The 17,429-nt window shown below is 41.9% G+C and overlaps 1 protein-coding gene across 11 annotated transcripts in view; it reads right to left on the bottom strand.

The window, feature by feature from the left end:
* The window catches only part of PARD3 (par-3 family cell polarity regulator), a 644,160-nt gene that overhangs the window by 530,312 nt on the left and 96,419 nt on the right, over window positions 1–17,429 (bottom strand). For all 11 annotated transcript variants that reach the window (XM_028120914.2, XM_028120917.2, XM_028120915.2 and 8 more), the window contains exon 2: window positions 1,834–1,935. In XM_028120914.2, the coding sequence (XP_027976715.1) occupies window positions 1,834–1,935 (102 nt within the window). The remainder of the gene's footprint in view (window positions 1–1,833; window positions 1,936–17,429) is intronic.

Here is a 17,429-nt window from a genome sequence, read left to right as displayed (position 1 = left end):
AAAGACAAAAGTACACAGGTGACTGACCACCTCAGCTTTCTCCACAGTAATCTAAGTATCCAAAACAAGTACAATAACGAGTACATCAATCCGTAAAACGGAACGCCACATGCAGCTACAGTGGCATGGCCACCATTAATGGGCATGGAAATATATTTATAATCAACTCAAAGAGAAAAAGCAGGCGACTATTCAATCATTTCTATTTAAAAGAAAGTCTGTGTCAATATCTGAGCAAAAAGAAGAGTCAGGATGCAAAGCCCACTCAAATAACGCCAGTCATGAGCTTTGGGCAGCAATGTCATCATGGGTGATTATTTCCTTCTTTATGTGTTTCTTTCTCTTCCCAGGAACTATATTATTTTTAGATTAGAAAAAGCAACAAAAAAAAAAAAAGAAAGAAAACAAGGAAGAGGAGGAAAGAATAGGAAAATACTAAAAGATTAATATAACATGAGTTCATCTCTTTGTAATATTATAGCTGGGCAAGAACACCTGTTTGAATTCTTCATAAACCTCGATAGTTGCTTTAAGCTTTGAAGTTGAACCACACAAAAAATTGACTATAATTTAAGTTGCTAGATAAGTGGATGGCAGGAAAAGGATTTTTTTTAAAGATTTTATTTATTTATTTATTTGAGAAAGCGAGAATGAGAGAGAGAGAGCACATGAGAGGGGGGAGGGTCAGAGGGAGAAGCAGACTCCCCACTGAGCAGGGAGCCCGATGCGGGACTCGATCCCAGGACTCCAGGATCATGACCTGAGCCGAAGGCAGTTGCCGAACCAACTGAGCCACCCAGGCGCCCAGGAAAAGGATTTGAGAGTCACCTTATACCTGGCTCACTGAAAAGCCCAAAAAGGAGAAGTGACACCTAGAGAAATAGCAGCAAATCATAAATGAGCAGAAAAGTTCTGCATTTTTGATATAATGCGGGAGCCCACAGAAGCTACATGGGACAAACCCGACAATGGCAGGTGCTAGGGAATCAAATATCCCTGAACTTACACACTATTTCATACCTGAGATTTTTCATTTTCCTTAAGATTTCAAGAAAACAGGGCACCTGGGTGGCTCAGTTGGTTAAGCGACTGTCTTCGGCTCAGGTCATGATCCTGGAGTCCTGGGATCGAGTCCCGCATCGGGCTCCCTGCTCGGGGGGGGGACGGGGGAGTCTGCTTCTCCCTCTGACCCTCTCCCCTCTCATGTGCTCTCTCTCTCATTCTTTCTCTCAAATAAATAAATAAAATCTTTAAAAAAAAAAAAGATTTCAAGAAAACACAGACTATATCTGCCCATTCTGAACAAGGTACTATGCTGTTGGGGAAAGTAGGAGTAGAGAAGACAAGACAGCTGCATTCAGCCAGCTCCCAGCAATGGAGGGAGGATGAAGCAAGGGGCCAATGGGGGGGGGGGGGGCCGATGGGGGGTGGCGAGAAAACTCAGAGACCGTGCGTTATCACACACGGAAATGGACCTCAGCTGTCAAGAAAGACGGTTGGGTTGGTTTGGTTAAGACAAAGGAAAAAATGGCAGGGGTTAAAGAGATTTCCATTCAAAAAGTTGGAATTTTAAAATTCTAAAACATAGTAAACTTAAAACCCAGGTGTCAAGAAAGCATTATACCCTAGAGTTCAGGATAGTGAAGACTCAAAATACTTGTTATAAAAACAAACATACCAAAGGGAGTGGCCCACATTAGACACTTTAAAGTAAGTGTCTAATCAGACACTTTAAAGTGTCTAATCAGAAAGGAAAGTACTCCCACCTAACCACCCCCCACCCCAGTCTTCACTAAATGCATCCTGAAATGGCTTCCCTGGACTTGAACTCACTCTGTCTTTATCATCTGCTACATCACAGAGGGTATCATCAAGGTCCAGTATTCCTCCGTCTCCATGTTCAAGTCGGTGCACCTGTATCCAGTAGTTTGGATCCTGTAGAGAAGAACAGAAACATCGAATACAGCAAGTCAGCATCACCAAAAGGAAATGCAACAGCTTAAACTGTGGTAATCTGCCCATAAAAAGGAATCGACAACATCGACAATACTACAATTAACTGAAAATTCAGGTAGTTCCCTATCTCCGCTGTTGAGTCAATTTTCCTTTTCTTTTATGAGGGATTCATACTCTTTCCTTTGGCTTAGCTGCTGATACCCTGTTATGACAGGACTACAGAAGCCAACACAAGTTGCTGCCTAAGAAATACTGGTTTGTTAAAGTACGCTGGCTTTCCCATTGCCCAATATGAAACATGTATTAGTCCTCTCAATCCAATCCATACAGGTACTCTAATAAGCAACATATATTGCATGTCTGAAAAACTCACGACACAGCCTATCTGGGAAAAAAAGGAGTTTGTACACCCCGGTAGCTCAACGTAAGCCCAACAAACAGGTCTAAATATACCGACACAAGAGAAGGTTGACAAGGCCATTAGTGAGCAAAAGCAAGCTCAGAATAATGTGTGTGGTTTGACTCTATTTCTGTAAAGACAAAGTTACATACAACTGTATATGTACATATAAAAATGTCCCCCAAAATGCACACTAAAATGTGCAGTGGTTATATCTGGGGAGAGGGCTTGGGGGAGAAGGAAGACAAAGGACTCCATTTTTAAATTTTGTACACTTCTTCATAAGGAGGTATGTGCACATTAACATATGTATACACACATATACAAAGACACATGTACTCATATATACATATCCACATATGCTATAATATAAAACCATGCTTTAAAATTATTTGAAGAGAACATAGTTGTTTTAAATTTCTATAATCATTCTCATTTGCACACTCAAATGAAAATATACTAAACTGTATCTTTTACTATTAGCTACTGTATTATCCACAACACAGAATTACTAATAAAAAGTTCAGAGGCGCCTGTGTGGTTCAGTCGTTGGGTGTCTGCCTTCGGCTAGGGTCATGATCCCAGGATCCTGGGATCGAGCCCCGCATCGGGCTCCCTGCTCAGCAGGAAGCCTGCTTCTCCCTCTCCCGCTCCCCCTGCTTGTGTTCCCTCTCTCACTGTGTCTCTCTGTCAAACAAATAAATAAAATCTTTAAAAAAAAAAAAAAAAGGTTCAATTCATGTTAAAACTCCACTTTTCCCAACTGAACAGCAATGTTCAGTAGGGCTCTTTCCCATCCACGTACTAACCAGGCCCCACCCTGCTTAGCTTCCGAGATCAGATGAGATACAGCATGTTCAGGGTAGTATGGCCATAGACGGGTATGACTCTTTTTTTAAAGTAAAGACTGGTGGAGAAGAGGAAAGATGAGTGATTTTAGACTAAAGATTCCTGAGCCCACCCTATATCTACTGACTCACACCTTGAGGCCAAGGAATCCATACCCATAAGATGCCCTCTAAGAGAATCTCTAACACCTGAGAATCACTAAAACAGAACACTCACTAAAAATGCTGAATTACCAATCTTGTCACTTTTTCACCAGCACAGAAAGCAGCTCAGACCCTAATTCTCAAAATTATTAAACATTACCACAAAAACTATTAATGCAAATAGCGTATAGTTATTCTGCACCCTCATTTATCTGGACTTCTTTCAAAGGAGAGTCAGTACTCAAACTGACGGTTCATCCAGAACACGGAGACTAAGTTTGTAAAAACACATAACGCACATCTCTCTCTCTCTCTCTCTCTCTCTCTCTCTCTCACTGTGGCATCCATCTTCATTCTTGAGCCTTACTCTGCATGATTCCCAGATTACAATGCTGTCCAATGTTGCTATGGGTCCAACAATGCTCCAGAATTTGTCATTTCTACATTTCTGAGCCACCCAAGAACAAAGTCCCCAAACAAACCGTACTCCTACTCTTCCTTACCAAATGGTATTAATCCTCCAAGGGAAATCAGGTGTAATTAATATTCTGGGGGTAAATAAAGAAAGCTGCACCCTAACCACCATTCCCTAGCCCATCAGAACAGCGCCATCCTGCCCTCCGCTTCCCCCGAAGAAAGCTGTTGGATGACCTAATCAATCAAAATATCAACTTTCATTTCTAAAACACTTTTAATACACAATGAAGCAGAGTGACTTCTAATATGCGGCTTATAAAAACCTCTTCTTGCTTCCCAATCCTCCCCACACTCTCCATATGAGATCATAACCTACAGCCTTTCTATAACATTTAGAGCTACTCCTTTGAAATAAATTCCCTCCTAACAATTTTCTCAACCTCTTGACTTTTCTATTTCAGAACCTGCCATGTTCCAGCCTTTCCCCCCAGTTAGTTCCCCTTTCACAGCTGCTATTAAGTCCTAAAAAGTGCCCCCACTCCCCACCTTGGAGGCCCAGTGCCTCCACTACCCAGAGTCCCACCTTATTGTCCAGGCTGACCCTTCTCACCCATCATGACACACCGCAGTCATCATCTTCTCCAAGACCTTTTCCTAACCAGAGAGCTCCCGAGACAGTTTAGAAGTCTATCTCCAGCCTCACTGTTAATGTTTTTAAAAACCATAATAGTATGGAAAATAGTACTCAGATGTAAGTGCTGAACCTTTAAAAGCTGTTGATGTCGTATTTTACATATGCTAAAATGATTGTACAAAACCTTCTGTTGACCCTACTTTACCGTTTAGTCACTCTACCAACTCTCTAATTCTCTTTACAGCAAAATTTTTTACAGATTTGTTGTTTCAGATTCTTCTTCTCTCATAATCCTGTTCCAATGAAGTTTCCTCCCCACCACACTCCCAAAAATGTCCATCAAGGTTACCAAGAGTCTCCATGTTGCTTAATGCAATGGTCCATTCTCAAGACTCATCGTCCTTGGTCTATCAGCAGAATGTTATACCATTAATCACTCCCCCCCCCCCTTTCAAATACTCTATAAAGCTAGCTTATAATCTTCCAACCATCTGATCAAGGCTTGTCTAATTCTGAGATTCAGTTCTTGTCTCCTCCCTCCAGAAGGGTCCTGAATCTATGGTCAACTATACCAAGTAGCCATGACAACACCATGTCAGAACATTTATCAGGACAGCACTTATTAAATGCCACTCCATAATACGTGCTGAATAGAAACTATCTGGAGAGAAAAAACTGAGAAGGAAATCAGCACTAATCCCAACAGAGCACACTACACACACAAAAAAAAATATCAGATCTAAACAGGGCACATAAAAATGACCTCTTCCCACAAGAGTATAAAATCCAGGAAGGATATTTTTGCCACTGAGAAATACAACTCCTTGGAACAGTCGTCTCTCTCAGGAGATTTTAACTGGCAGCTTTCATCAACACAATTCTCTCTCAATAAACAGAGGATTTGCTATATTTTCAACAGAATAGTGAAGAACCCATCAGGAAAACTTTCCTTAAAAAGAGCTTATTTGTTGATTCCACTTTGGTAGTTTACACTAATAAGTTTGAAATATTAGTAGCAGAAATCATTATTGTCCCAGCTATAGAAACTTAGAAATGTAAATGAACAAAAAGTTGTGATTAAGACACTTTTAAAAATCCAATAAACACTAATTCTACCATAAGTATACCTGTCATTGGGTTAAAAAACAAACATGACATAACACTCAATTTAAAAAAAACAAGAATCTGTCTCACTTAGGATTAGTACATTTAAAATAACCAAAGATCTAAACACTAAACAATAATTTTGTGTTATGACAACCAAAAATCCCTTACACATGAGCAAGAAACAAGGAATGAAGTTCATCCATCAAGTAGATGAAGACAGAGCTACCAAGAAGCAAATGTCCTGGCCAGACAAGGGTCCCCAAGGATGGGGCCACCCACCGTGAAGAAATCTAGGGACCAAACCACATGAAGAATCACTGCTTCTCACCCAGACTAAGAACAGGGGCTGGGACCTGGCCTAAGGCTGGAGGGAAAGAGGTAGAGGGGGAACATTTCTAAGACCAGCTGAGAAGGAAAGCACAGATGTGTAATTTGATAAAATTCAAGTTGCAGTGAATGGTGTTGCCCACTCTCTTCCAAGACATAATAAGAGCAAACAGTACAGGGAAAACCCTAATGAAAGACTGGCTCCGTAAAGAAATCCCTCCAGCTCTATAGAGAGCATCATCACATTACGCAACAAAGCCATGAGCTTCTGTGAGCTGTGATCTGTGGAATACACACCCTCTGCCTACTTTACACCCATGCAAGTTTCCAGAAAAGTATCTGCAATTAGAAACAGTAGTACTCTACTCTTGCAATGACCATGCATATAGCAGTGGTCTATATCCTGTCAAATGAGAATATATATGTAAATATAAGGCTGTAAAAAGATAACTGAAAACTCATGTTAATTTGAAAATTACTATTTGCAAAGCACGGGATGAGAGCAAAGCAACAACCACTGTCCTCTGTGAGAAATTAAAATTTATCAGATAAGACAACAACAAAAAGTCAAAAGGAGGTAGACCATGCGTCATAAGAAAAACAGACATAAAAATGCTTTGAGTTCAGAGGAAGGAAAGATTACTTTTGCTTGGAAAGATTCAGGAAAGGTTTATAATGAGCAGGCTGGAGGAAGAAGAACACAGAGATCATTCGGAGCTGAAGGACAGGTATGAACAGGCAGGGAGGAGTGGCAGAGTTTATTCCTTAAACAGGGAGCACAAAATTGGCTACACGACAAAAATGGAAGGTAAAAACATCTTATCAAAGAAACCCACATGTCTTCTGCCTCCCTCCTGAAATCCCACTGAAACCTCAGTAGTTACATATTTTTCAAGGTGTATCCCCACAAAAACAAAGAGAACAGAGAGAAACAAGGGTAACACAACCGCGGGAGGCTGAGAAGCTGGGCTAATGATAACACATGGAGCAGACCCAAGAAAGTGAACCCCAAGCTTGACTGCGTGGGAAACCAGGCAGCAACGTGACCTCCTCAGTAGAGCCCTAAGCTGCTCTGGAATTGGGGAAACCAAGTACCTCAGAAGACAGGAATGAACATGGGAAGAAAAACAGCAGGATCGGCTGAAAGTCTCTTTAAGCAGCAAAGCCCAGTTTCCCTCCTGACCCCACACAGCACTGTGACGGCCCCAGCAGCATCCTGGAGGTTTATTCTCCAGAGAGGGTAAGACGACTGAGCAAATGCAGAGGTATTTGAAAATGGGGGTTGGGGGGGGAGAAGATGAGTGAACATTTACACACTGAAAGCTGAGAAATCCAGCTCTCTGCTTCCACGTGTTCCCAGAATGCTGGCAGCTGGGGTCAGGCCACCTAGACAAGAGGCTGGAAGATCTCTCCCTGGGCATCTGACCACCTGAAGAGCAAAGGCCAGAGGAGTCTAGACAGCCAGGGGCGCCTCCTGTGCAGCTCATGTTTCCGAGCCCTTGCCTGCACACTGCGGTCTGTGTTAGAGTTAGCACCCTTTACTCAGCCAGGAAGCGAGGAACAGACCCTGAGGAAAACCCCAAGGATGGAGAAGAGGCCAGAACAAATAGGAAACACACACTGAGAAAAACAGGCAGTAAAAAAAGAAGATGGTTGTAAAAAAAATCCATCATTGATACCCAGGAGAGTTCAGATGACAGTACATCCAGGTAGCAAAGGAAGATGAAAGGAGAGGGAAAGAGGAGAGCCAAACAAAATGCTCTTAGAAGTTAAAAACACTTCAAGTGAAAAATCATTAGGAGAGTGGAGAGGAGAAGTCTCCTGAGAAAGAAAAAAAAAAAAAAATGAAAGAAAGAAGTGGGCGATAAAACAAGACGAATCAAGTAAGTCACGTGCTAAACCGTAGCTCTAGAAAAAGAGAACTGGGAAAACAGGAAAAAAAAAAAATTTCAAGTTAGCTCCCCAGAATAAGAAGAGTTTCCATGTTAAAAAGGCTCGTAGAGAACCCAACACAAATTATGAAAACAGGCATACACCAAGGCATATAAGAACAACAGAACAGAGAAGACAAGCAGAAGTAAAACAAACAAAAACATTCCAGAAAGTAAAATGCAAGTACTATAATGAATGGATAAGGAATCAAATGAGTTCGGCCTTCTCAAGAGCCACACTGGAATCCAGATGACAATGGAACACTGTCTTCCAAATTCCTAAGAGAAATGGTTCCCAACCAAGAATACTATACCTCACCCAACAACCGTCAGTAAAGTGCAAAGATAGAAACAAATTTTTTAGAAATTCTGTTTCTCCAAAAATTACTCTCTCTGCACCTTTCTCAGGAAAGTTCTATAAGATGTGTTCCGAGGAAATAAACCACGAATGAGGATGGCATGGCATATGAAAATAGGGGACATAACACAGAAAAGAACGCCCAGGACAATGTGAGGTTGACCCAGGATATCAGCAGGGCACCAGGTATAGAAGGTGACCAGTCCACAAGGGAGCAGGCCAGAAGCTCCAAAGGAGATGTCTTCAAGATGAAGCTGAAAGAGACTGTAACTAAACATGCCCAGATGTTACTTTTTTAACAACTGGCGGAGCTGGAGTAGAATTGGCTGTACACTCACAGAAGACCAAAGGCCAAAGTATTGTTCATTCCAGGGAAAACACGAAAGTGATAAGGAAAATGTCATCAATACACAGTTCAGCTCTGAAAAGCTTTTAATAATAATTCAAATAATGGGAACATTGAATACTTAATCAAATTTATAATTACTTTTGAGGGAAGGAAGTCTAAAAAGTGTGTGCATGCATTCGTCTATGTGTGTGTATGTGTGTGTGTGTGTGTGTGTGTGTGTGTGTGTGTGAGAGAGAGAGAGAGAGAGAGAGAGAGAGAGAGAGAGAGAAACCTCTCTCCAGACAGAAACAAGAGACCCAATGAGTGGCCGCAAGAGAATAGGGGCAAAGCACACATGGGGCAATGAAATTGGGTTAAATCTTCCATGTTAAGTCAAACCATGACAACAGCAACAAAAAGCAATATAAGCAGTTTACGCAGAAATATGGAGGTAATACCGAAAGAATCAAGTGCAAGAATTGGAAAAGGCCACCTCTCAGGGAGCAGGTACTGCTGTTTTCCTAAAAATCCTAGCAGTACTCTCTGACTATGCACATCCATAATGTTGGGAAACAAAAAGACTGGAGAGAAACGGTTTGAAAAATTCCTGAAAATACCAGGCACAGCACACAGCTTTAAGTGTAGCCTCCATCAATCCTATTAGCCAGAGGATAATTAGGTAGCCAAGACAAAGGAGGTCAGTTAATGATATAACAAAAAACATTTCATTTTTCAAGTCAAAAGAAGAGCCCAATGGATAGAAATTAGGCCGCATTCTCGATTCCCTTGGTAAGTATCTAATTTACTTAAGTCCAAAACAAAACATTTTTTAAAAATACGTTTTGTAGTTCTTTTTTAAAAAATGAATCATTGGTATTTCAAGATGTGATATACACAGTTTTGAATTTACCTAATCAGCTCCATTTCAAAAATGCCTATCTTTTAGTATAAATTCAAACCAAAGGACCCATTTTCAATTTTGTTGTAACACTGTTGACATTAAACAGATTTTTCTGTTGCCTTCTTAATAAGGACTGAAAACACAGATGGTCAGAACGCATAACTGATGTTCAACAATAAAATAGTGACCTCTATCACAATAAAGGAGTATCTAATATTTAATGGCAAGTGCACTCCTCTGCTTCCCACTTTTCCATCCCAAACCACACCCAACACACATACCACCACCCACCCTCCACACACAACACAGAGCAAACCACAAACCCGATGCCTTCCTTGAAGGTGACTGGCTTCATTTAATATGTCAATCGAAAAACAAAACAGCAGCATGAAACCAAAGGTGAATCCCAACCACATGGAAATAACTTTCTGGCATTTTGTTTTATTAGAACTAGTACATAATCTCTTACGGAGTCACACCATAGCCCAGCAATGTGAGCAACCCGCCCATTACCGACCTCTAGCTCTGACCCAACTTCCACAACAACATAGAGATCACTTTAGTCACAGCTGCCTGCCCCCCAGCCCCTGCACAGAAATAGAGGGAAGAGGGGAGGGATCAGGGGCTGGTTTGGTATGGCGCCAGAATGAGCACCGCGGTCACCACCAGTTATGTTTGCATTATGCTTTACAATCTTAAAAACGCACTCATGTGCATCATCCAATGTGGTAAGAGGGTTTATGATCCTTGCGTTTAATGAGAAAACTGAGATGCGGAGAGCCTAAGCTGCCGAAAAGAGGTCACAATGAATACATGCTGTTGGCCAAGTCTCCAGGCGAGGTCCGCTAATTCAAGCCTTTCTCCAACCCACATGGATTCTTTTCAAACAAGAGCATCAGAGTGGCTGTCTTCTGGTTATGGCCCCTCTTCCTAATCTCTTTATACATTCTGCATAATGGAGAGGTACATAACATATTTTTTCTAATAAAAAGTTTTGACTGTTAAAAAAAAGTTTGAAAACCACTCACCTTAACATTATATTACATGTTCTAATCTCATCTATGATTTAAAGCTGTGATTCTCAAAGTAGTCCATTCCAGCTTTATCACCTGGAAACTAGTCAGAAATGCTAATGCTCGAGCTCCACCTGGCCCTACTGAATCAAAAAGCTCTCAAGGCGGGGGCGGGGCCCAGCAACCTGTGTTTTAACAGGCCCTCCAGGTGATCCAAATGCACACCAGAGTCTGAGAACTCAGAATCTGTGATTTAGAATTGGGGCGGCGTGGGGGCTGATATACTTTGAATTTCCTCTACATATTATTACACATCATGTTTAGCTCATAAATTCATGGGTTCAATGCTTTTACTCACACTTTAAAAAAAAAAGATTTTATTTATTTGTCAGAGAGACAGAGAGAGAGAGAGAGAGAGAGAGAGAGAGAGAGAGAGCAGGAGCAGGGGAAGAGGCAGGCAGAGGGAGATACAGACTCCCGGCTGAGCAGGGAGCCCGATGTGGGACTTGATCCCAGGACCCTGAGATCATGACCTGGGCCAAAGGCAGATGCTTAACTAACTGAGCCACCCAGGGATCCCTCACCCACACTTCTTAAATCAAACAGACGTTAGTTGCTACATCTTAAAAATGGTTACCACGCATACACACACACACACATAGTTCCTGTGATAACCATATAGATGTATTTCTTCCTTTCATCTCCTGTCCTGAATAATGTAATTACTTTCCAACTCATCTTACTGCTTCTAGACTCCGACCTTTTCATTCCTGTCCTGCATCTTTGCTACATAACTATCTTTACAAAATACCTATTTCATCATGTCCCTGTCTTGTGACAGGAGTCATCTGCAGTGACTCACGACATTCCGAAAGGTTAAAATCCAACATCCCTGTCCGAGCACCCTCTCTTCCCAAGCCTGCGTTTCCAGGCTTCCCTTGGCTCCCATCACAGCCCATCAGTCCTCCCAGACAGTCCTCCACACCACATCCGGGCCTTCAATTATTCTACTCACTCATAAGTCCCAAGCACTAAGAATAGTGCCTGAGACAGAGTAGATACTCAATAAACATCAGTTTGGGAACTAGGTAATCCTTAAGTTTTTGTTCATTTTATTCTACACACCTGGAATACTTTCATCCCCACAGCTCCAACTATGCGAACTGTGTGTATCCTCTCAAATCTGGATCAAAAACCACCTCCTCTGTGAAATGCACTCCAACCTCCAAGTAATTATCTAGACCACATATTTGTACTGTTTATCTCTAGTTAAGTTCCTTGACGGCAGGAACCATCAACTTTTTTTTTGCACAGAACAAAGAACAATGCACCATGTTGTATAAGTAATGTGTAAAAAATAAAGATAATAACCTTATTAGATAAGAGAAAAAATTAAACAAGAGTTTCTCAGAGACTATAGTCAACACACACAGACTTGTACTCTCCTAGCTGCCAAAAGAAAGCCACGGGCATGCTGTGCCATGTCAGGATCAAGAGGCCCCGTTCACACTCTAGCTTCAGACTCCCAGAGCTGGCTTTAGAAAGGCCGTGGGGTTGTTCTAGCTAAAACCCAGGCAACAATCTTAGATGTGGAGAAAGAAGACAGCCAGGTGCTTTTCCCTTGCAGTAAAAAGGAACCCAAATACCTTCATCCTCACCCACACAGGTGAGTCCCCAGCATCCCTGGGCTGAAATGCCAGGCAGAAGTGAGTTGAAGCCTGGATAAACCTGCCTAGAACCCAGGGAAAGGAGGGTAAGACCAAAGCTCATCTTTGCTCAACTTGGCCAAGCACGTTCTCCCCGCTCTAGTCCTGGTGAACGTAAGAACACCCAAGGGCACAGGGTTGGGTGGTATTGTTACCTGATGAGCTGGTAGTCGGTTAACAGAAGGCCTTTCTAAAGGAAGGGAAAATGTGCAATAGATCCAAGCCCAAGTCCCTAAAAGACCATACAGATCTATAAGATATTTGCTCCAGAACTGAAACCTCTGTTTACAAGCTTTGCAACCATCAGCACTATGGAAGTAAGCACCTGGCTCTGGGCCCTCCTCCAGATCCACTCCATTCCTTCACCCTTACTACACAAAGGGCTGGGGGAGGGGGGGCAGGGGGCACCAGGTACTGAGCACTTCCTGTAGATGAGAGGACTGAAGAACAGGAAACTTGTTTGAGTTATCACACGTGTAATTAAAGTTGAAGGGGGAAAGGAGCTCAGATATTACTCCGACTTTTAAATTCCTGCTTTGCCCTTTTTTGCACAATTGTCTCCTGAAGAGGATCAGAACAGGCTTGTCAGGGGTACACATTTGGAAGGGAAAAACTGACCAGGATAAAATTCTCTTATTTATTTGAAAGAGAGAGAGCACATGCAGGAAGGGGTAGAGTGGGAGGAAAAATCTCAAGCAGACTCCACACTGAGCAGAGCCCCATGCAGGACTCAATCCCACAATCCATGAGATCACAACCTGAGCCAAAACCAAGAGTGGGACATTTCACTGACTGAGCCACCCAGGCGCCCCTAAAGTCCTCTTTTCTTTCTTTTTTTCTTAGAATAGAAACAAGTTAATATACTTGTTTTTACACCTACCAGTTAATATACTTGACTAACTTCAACATGAGGACATAGCGCTTCATACCACGTTACCTATCAAAAATATACCGATTTAAGAAGTACTTCATTCTAGTCATGCACCAGGCAGTGCTGGAATAAAAACTGCAAAAATAAAAAAATCCATAAACATTAAAATAGGGCCTAGGATACCTCAAGGTAGAGACCCAATGTGTGACAACCACCGTGGCCCTCAACATATGTGCAGTTATGACAATACTATACAGTGTGAGAGCTTTTAAAGCTAATGAAAATGCTAAATGTTTTTAATGTTTACAAAAGAAATAACCAACCTAAAAAATCCTTAAGGTTACTCACCCAGCCTAACAAAAGAAAAACCTGCCCTCGTGTATTTACTCTTCAACCAGCAAACAAGAGAGGCTGACTCAGACCAGAAAGAATTTCTCTGACCTGGAAAGAAAGCCTCACTGCAACACGGTAACTCTAAATAGCTCAGAATTCTAAAACAAACCAACAAAAACTTGACCTCAAAGCAGCTCTCCATTAGCCCCTCATATTACTTAATCCAAAAGCCACCTCCCCATTTTTCTTAAAGAAATTATCTCCAATCACTTTAAAGTACAGGACTAATTCCTTACACCTGGCAGCACTAAACATGTGTGAATCAGAAGAAATCATCCTAAACAAATACGGGAGAGGAGACTCAAGGAAACTGAATTTTGACACAGGATTTGGCACCTACCTCCAATCTTCTCCTCAGAAGGCGAGGCAAACAGTTACCCAGCTGTGCCCTGTGGCCCCTGCACTCCAGGCCAGCACACCCCATATTGTGTGGGGTCCGGGGCAGAGTTACACAGCACCACAACATCACAACACGAATATGGCCCCGAGGCAATGGACGCCAGACCGCAGCGCTTAGAATGTGGCTCAGACCACAGCCACCTGGGAGGGTGGAGGGGCCTGTTCCTGATGTCTCCTCAGGACTGCTGTCAGAGGTGGGGCTTCCTTCTCCTCCCAGAATACCCCTATCATCAGTCAAGGGAGGGATCCATGATGGTATCTTCAAAAGATGTGCTCCTGACTCTTATTACCATGGACATCTCTGCAGGCAAGGAACATGTGTCAGCTTTTAGGAAAGATCTTCAGCAGGGAAGGGAGCAATACAGACAGACAAAGGGTATTCACTCTCACACTCACACACAAACACACACACACACACACTCAAATCCCAAGATACAAGCTAGTCAGCGCATGGGATCTCCTGGTCACTCACACTTGTCAGAGCTTGTCTGTACCATCCTGGAAAGCCATACTTATCTCCTTGCTTATGAAAACCTTACTCAAATTTCAAATCCTGGCTAATATCTCTTTGCAATGTCAGTCTTCAATCCCACTTTATCTCCTGCCCTATCCCCCCACAGTATGCACAACAATGTCTTGTAGATGTGCATGTTTTATAATTTATCACTGTACTGAATCTGTAGACATTATCCATTCATTCAAATATTTATGGAGCATCTATTATATGGCAGGCACTGAACTAGGTACAGGGGTTACAGCAGTAAATGCTCCCTCCCTCCCAAACTCTCTAGTCTAGAATACAAAACAACAGGGACCCTCTCTTAAACACAACCCTCACACCCCAGAACATTCACTAATACATGTTACTACTTATCTCAAGCCAAGAACCCATTTGTATTCCTTTACTAATGTATTTATTTGAAAATATGTTGGCACTTAAGATTTTTCCTGGAAATCCCTAAGGACTCAAGACCTTATCTGGGACCATCTGGTCAATTTCAAATACATCTGAAATGGGGGCGTTTTTAAATAAGGACTCCAAGATACCTTATGGAATATATGTAAAGGAGGTTATATTAATGCCATATAATTTCTTAATTTCCTTAAATACATGGTTAGTTCTCTATCCTTATATAGTTTATAAAGTTTTCCCTTATGAGGTATTTGAAATTTAAGTACCTGTGCCTTCAATTTATTCCTTTTAAAAAATTATGGTGTATCTGGTACATGTCATCTAAGAAAAAAAAAATTAAGCAGCACAATCCAAGCACTAAAAGAGAAAACAGCAAGCACAAATACAGTAGTCCCCCTATAGTTTCCCTTTCCATCATTTCAGATACCCACCATCAACCACAATCCAAATACCATCTGGTTAGAATTAGCCTAACGCTACATCGCAATGCCTATGTCATTCACTGCCCTGCATCTCAACTCACGGGCATTTTATCATCTCACCTCATCACAGGAAAGGTAAGGACAGTACAAGAAGATATTCTGACAAACAGAGAGAGAGAAACCACATTCACATAATTTTTATGACAGTATACTGTTATATAATGGTTCTATTTTATTATTAGTTATTGCTGTTAACTCTTACTGTGCCTACCTTATACATTGAACTGTATCATAGGCATGCATGTATAGGAAAAACCCAGTGTAGTTCAGTACTGTCTGAGGTTCCAGGCATCACCTGGAGGTCTTGGATCTTGTCCCCCGTGGATCAGGGGGAGTGCCACACAGCTAATCTGTCCAATCACTATTCTGTAGCATACTTAAAAGTAGAGTTTCTCATAAAAACCCTGCATGGAAGCGAAGAAACAAATGAGCTCTATGGAAACTGAGGCAAAACATAATTACACAGGTAGTAATTAAAGTGTGAAATGGACTACCGCAAACAGTAAGAGTTGTCAGTATAAACTTATCAGACCAAGGCAGGGGGACAACAAAACAGAAACGAAGCTGGTTTGTGAAGGTTTGAAGATGCACAGATAGAGTGGCTGCAACGAGAAACCAGGGTTTGACGACAAAGCCATCTGTGGGCACATATCCTGTCTATCAGCGGCCACAAAGAAGGACAATAAAACAGCTCAACAGGCTAAGTGGCCTGCATTGCACAAGTCATTTCCTCTTTGTGGGCACCCAAGGCCTTTGTGTGTAAAAATGAAGGGACGAGTGAGTTATCCCTGAGGTTCACCTATTGCTCAACCAGTCCGTGATGCTGTATCAGGAAAACTGAACACACTCAGGGCAGCTTTCCCTCCCTGAGCGGAAATAAGATAACCACTCCCATGACCACCATCACCTGATCTTGAAAACTCAAAAAATTAAAACTACCTAACCTTCCCTACAACATTCTCCATCAGTCATATGTTTATAAACATGTGAAACAGCAGAGTCCTAAGCTCTATAGATCCCATCCACCTGGAACAGTTTCCCAAAGCTGAGAGCCTGCCAAGGGTCTTGGAACCACAACTCTGAGTCACCTAGACTAAGAAAGCACGCTGCAGAAAGCAAAGCCATGGGCCCATCCAGAGCCCTGGAAGAGTCCTGCACCAGAGCTAGTGAAAGGCATGGAAGAATATCCACATGGAGGCTCCTTGAGACTGAAAACATTCCTACACCTGCTACAGACTTGAAGAACAACTGCAGATAACAGGATGGCATGTTACCTACTACCGGTCAATGAAGAACTTAACAGTCTGAAAGTGGCTGTGTTTTGGAATAAAGAGGGTACAGCCAAGTCTGTGATAACACCCCTGTTCTCCAAGACATTAATATCCATTTGGGGAGGCAAGCCATAGGTATGTGGAAAGTTCACTAACAATACCCAATTATCAAAATTAAATGCCAACCAAGTGGTAGAGGAATTACAAAAATTCAGAAAACACTGAAGACAAAGAACCCTTCATGAAGGACTTATTTCGTTTCAATCAGGACAAATCTTAGGACAAAGGTGGGAAGGCCAAAACATACATGCCATGTTTGAGCAATGGGGAACGAGGCCTGGACACGACATCAGTGTTCAACATTTGTCTTTTACTTTCTTTCTTCTTTTCCCCCAGGACTGGGAAATGCTGAGCAGAGCTGGCCACACAAGATCCCTACCAGGGCTGGGCCGGTGCAGAGACCTTTCAGACCTGCAGAGAAATCGCTCACCTGAGCCCCAAACTTGATGTCATCTCAAGTGTCGTGTACTAAACAACTATTAAAACAAGGTAATAAGTCACCAAGAGAAGCAGCAAATGTGAACCTACAATTTGAGATTTGAAGAGAAAAAAGTACTTCAAAAGACCCCAAATCAAAATTTTTAATTCTAAAATTTTAAGGATTTTTGTGATCCTACATTCTAGCCCCCCTCTTTTTTTTTTTTTTTTAAGTTAAATCCTTTCTGGATGAAACTCTCATTCCTCACATTTGTTTAACAGTTCCTTAAAACACTCCCTCCAAGTATTGGAGCAGCTCTTCCTGTTTATCAAAAGACTAAAATAAATAGCAGGTCAACAAGACCAGACAAGGAAAACATAAAACTCGTTTGACAGTTGAAGCCACTAATGTGTTCATACGAGTTCAAGAGAAACAACCCACCTTTTTAGGTAGCCCTACTCAATGTCATACAGTAATCAGGCCCTTCTTACCTTCTCACCACTAGGACATTTCAGGCCAATCTGAGATTTGGACCAAAAATTTAATGTCAAA

This window comes from Eumetopias jubatus, unplaced genomic scaffold, assembly GCF_037043125.1.
Source record: "Eumetopias jubatus isolate StellerSeaLion01/CBP00866 unplaced genomic scaffold, mEumJub1_p1.0 scaffold_8, whole genome shotgun sequence".
NCBI lineage: Eukaryota > Metazoa > Chordata > Mammalia > Carnivora > Otariidae > Eumetopias > Eumetopias jubatus.
The sequence above is the reverse complement of the archived record's forward strand: the minus strand, read 5'-3'. Positions and strand labels throughout refer to the sequence as shown.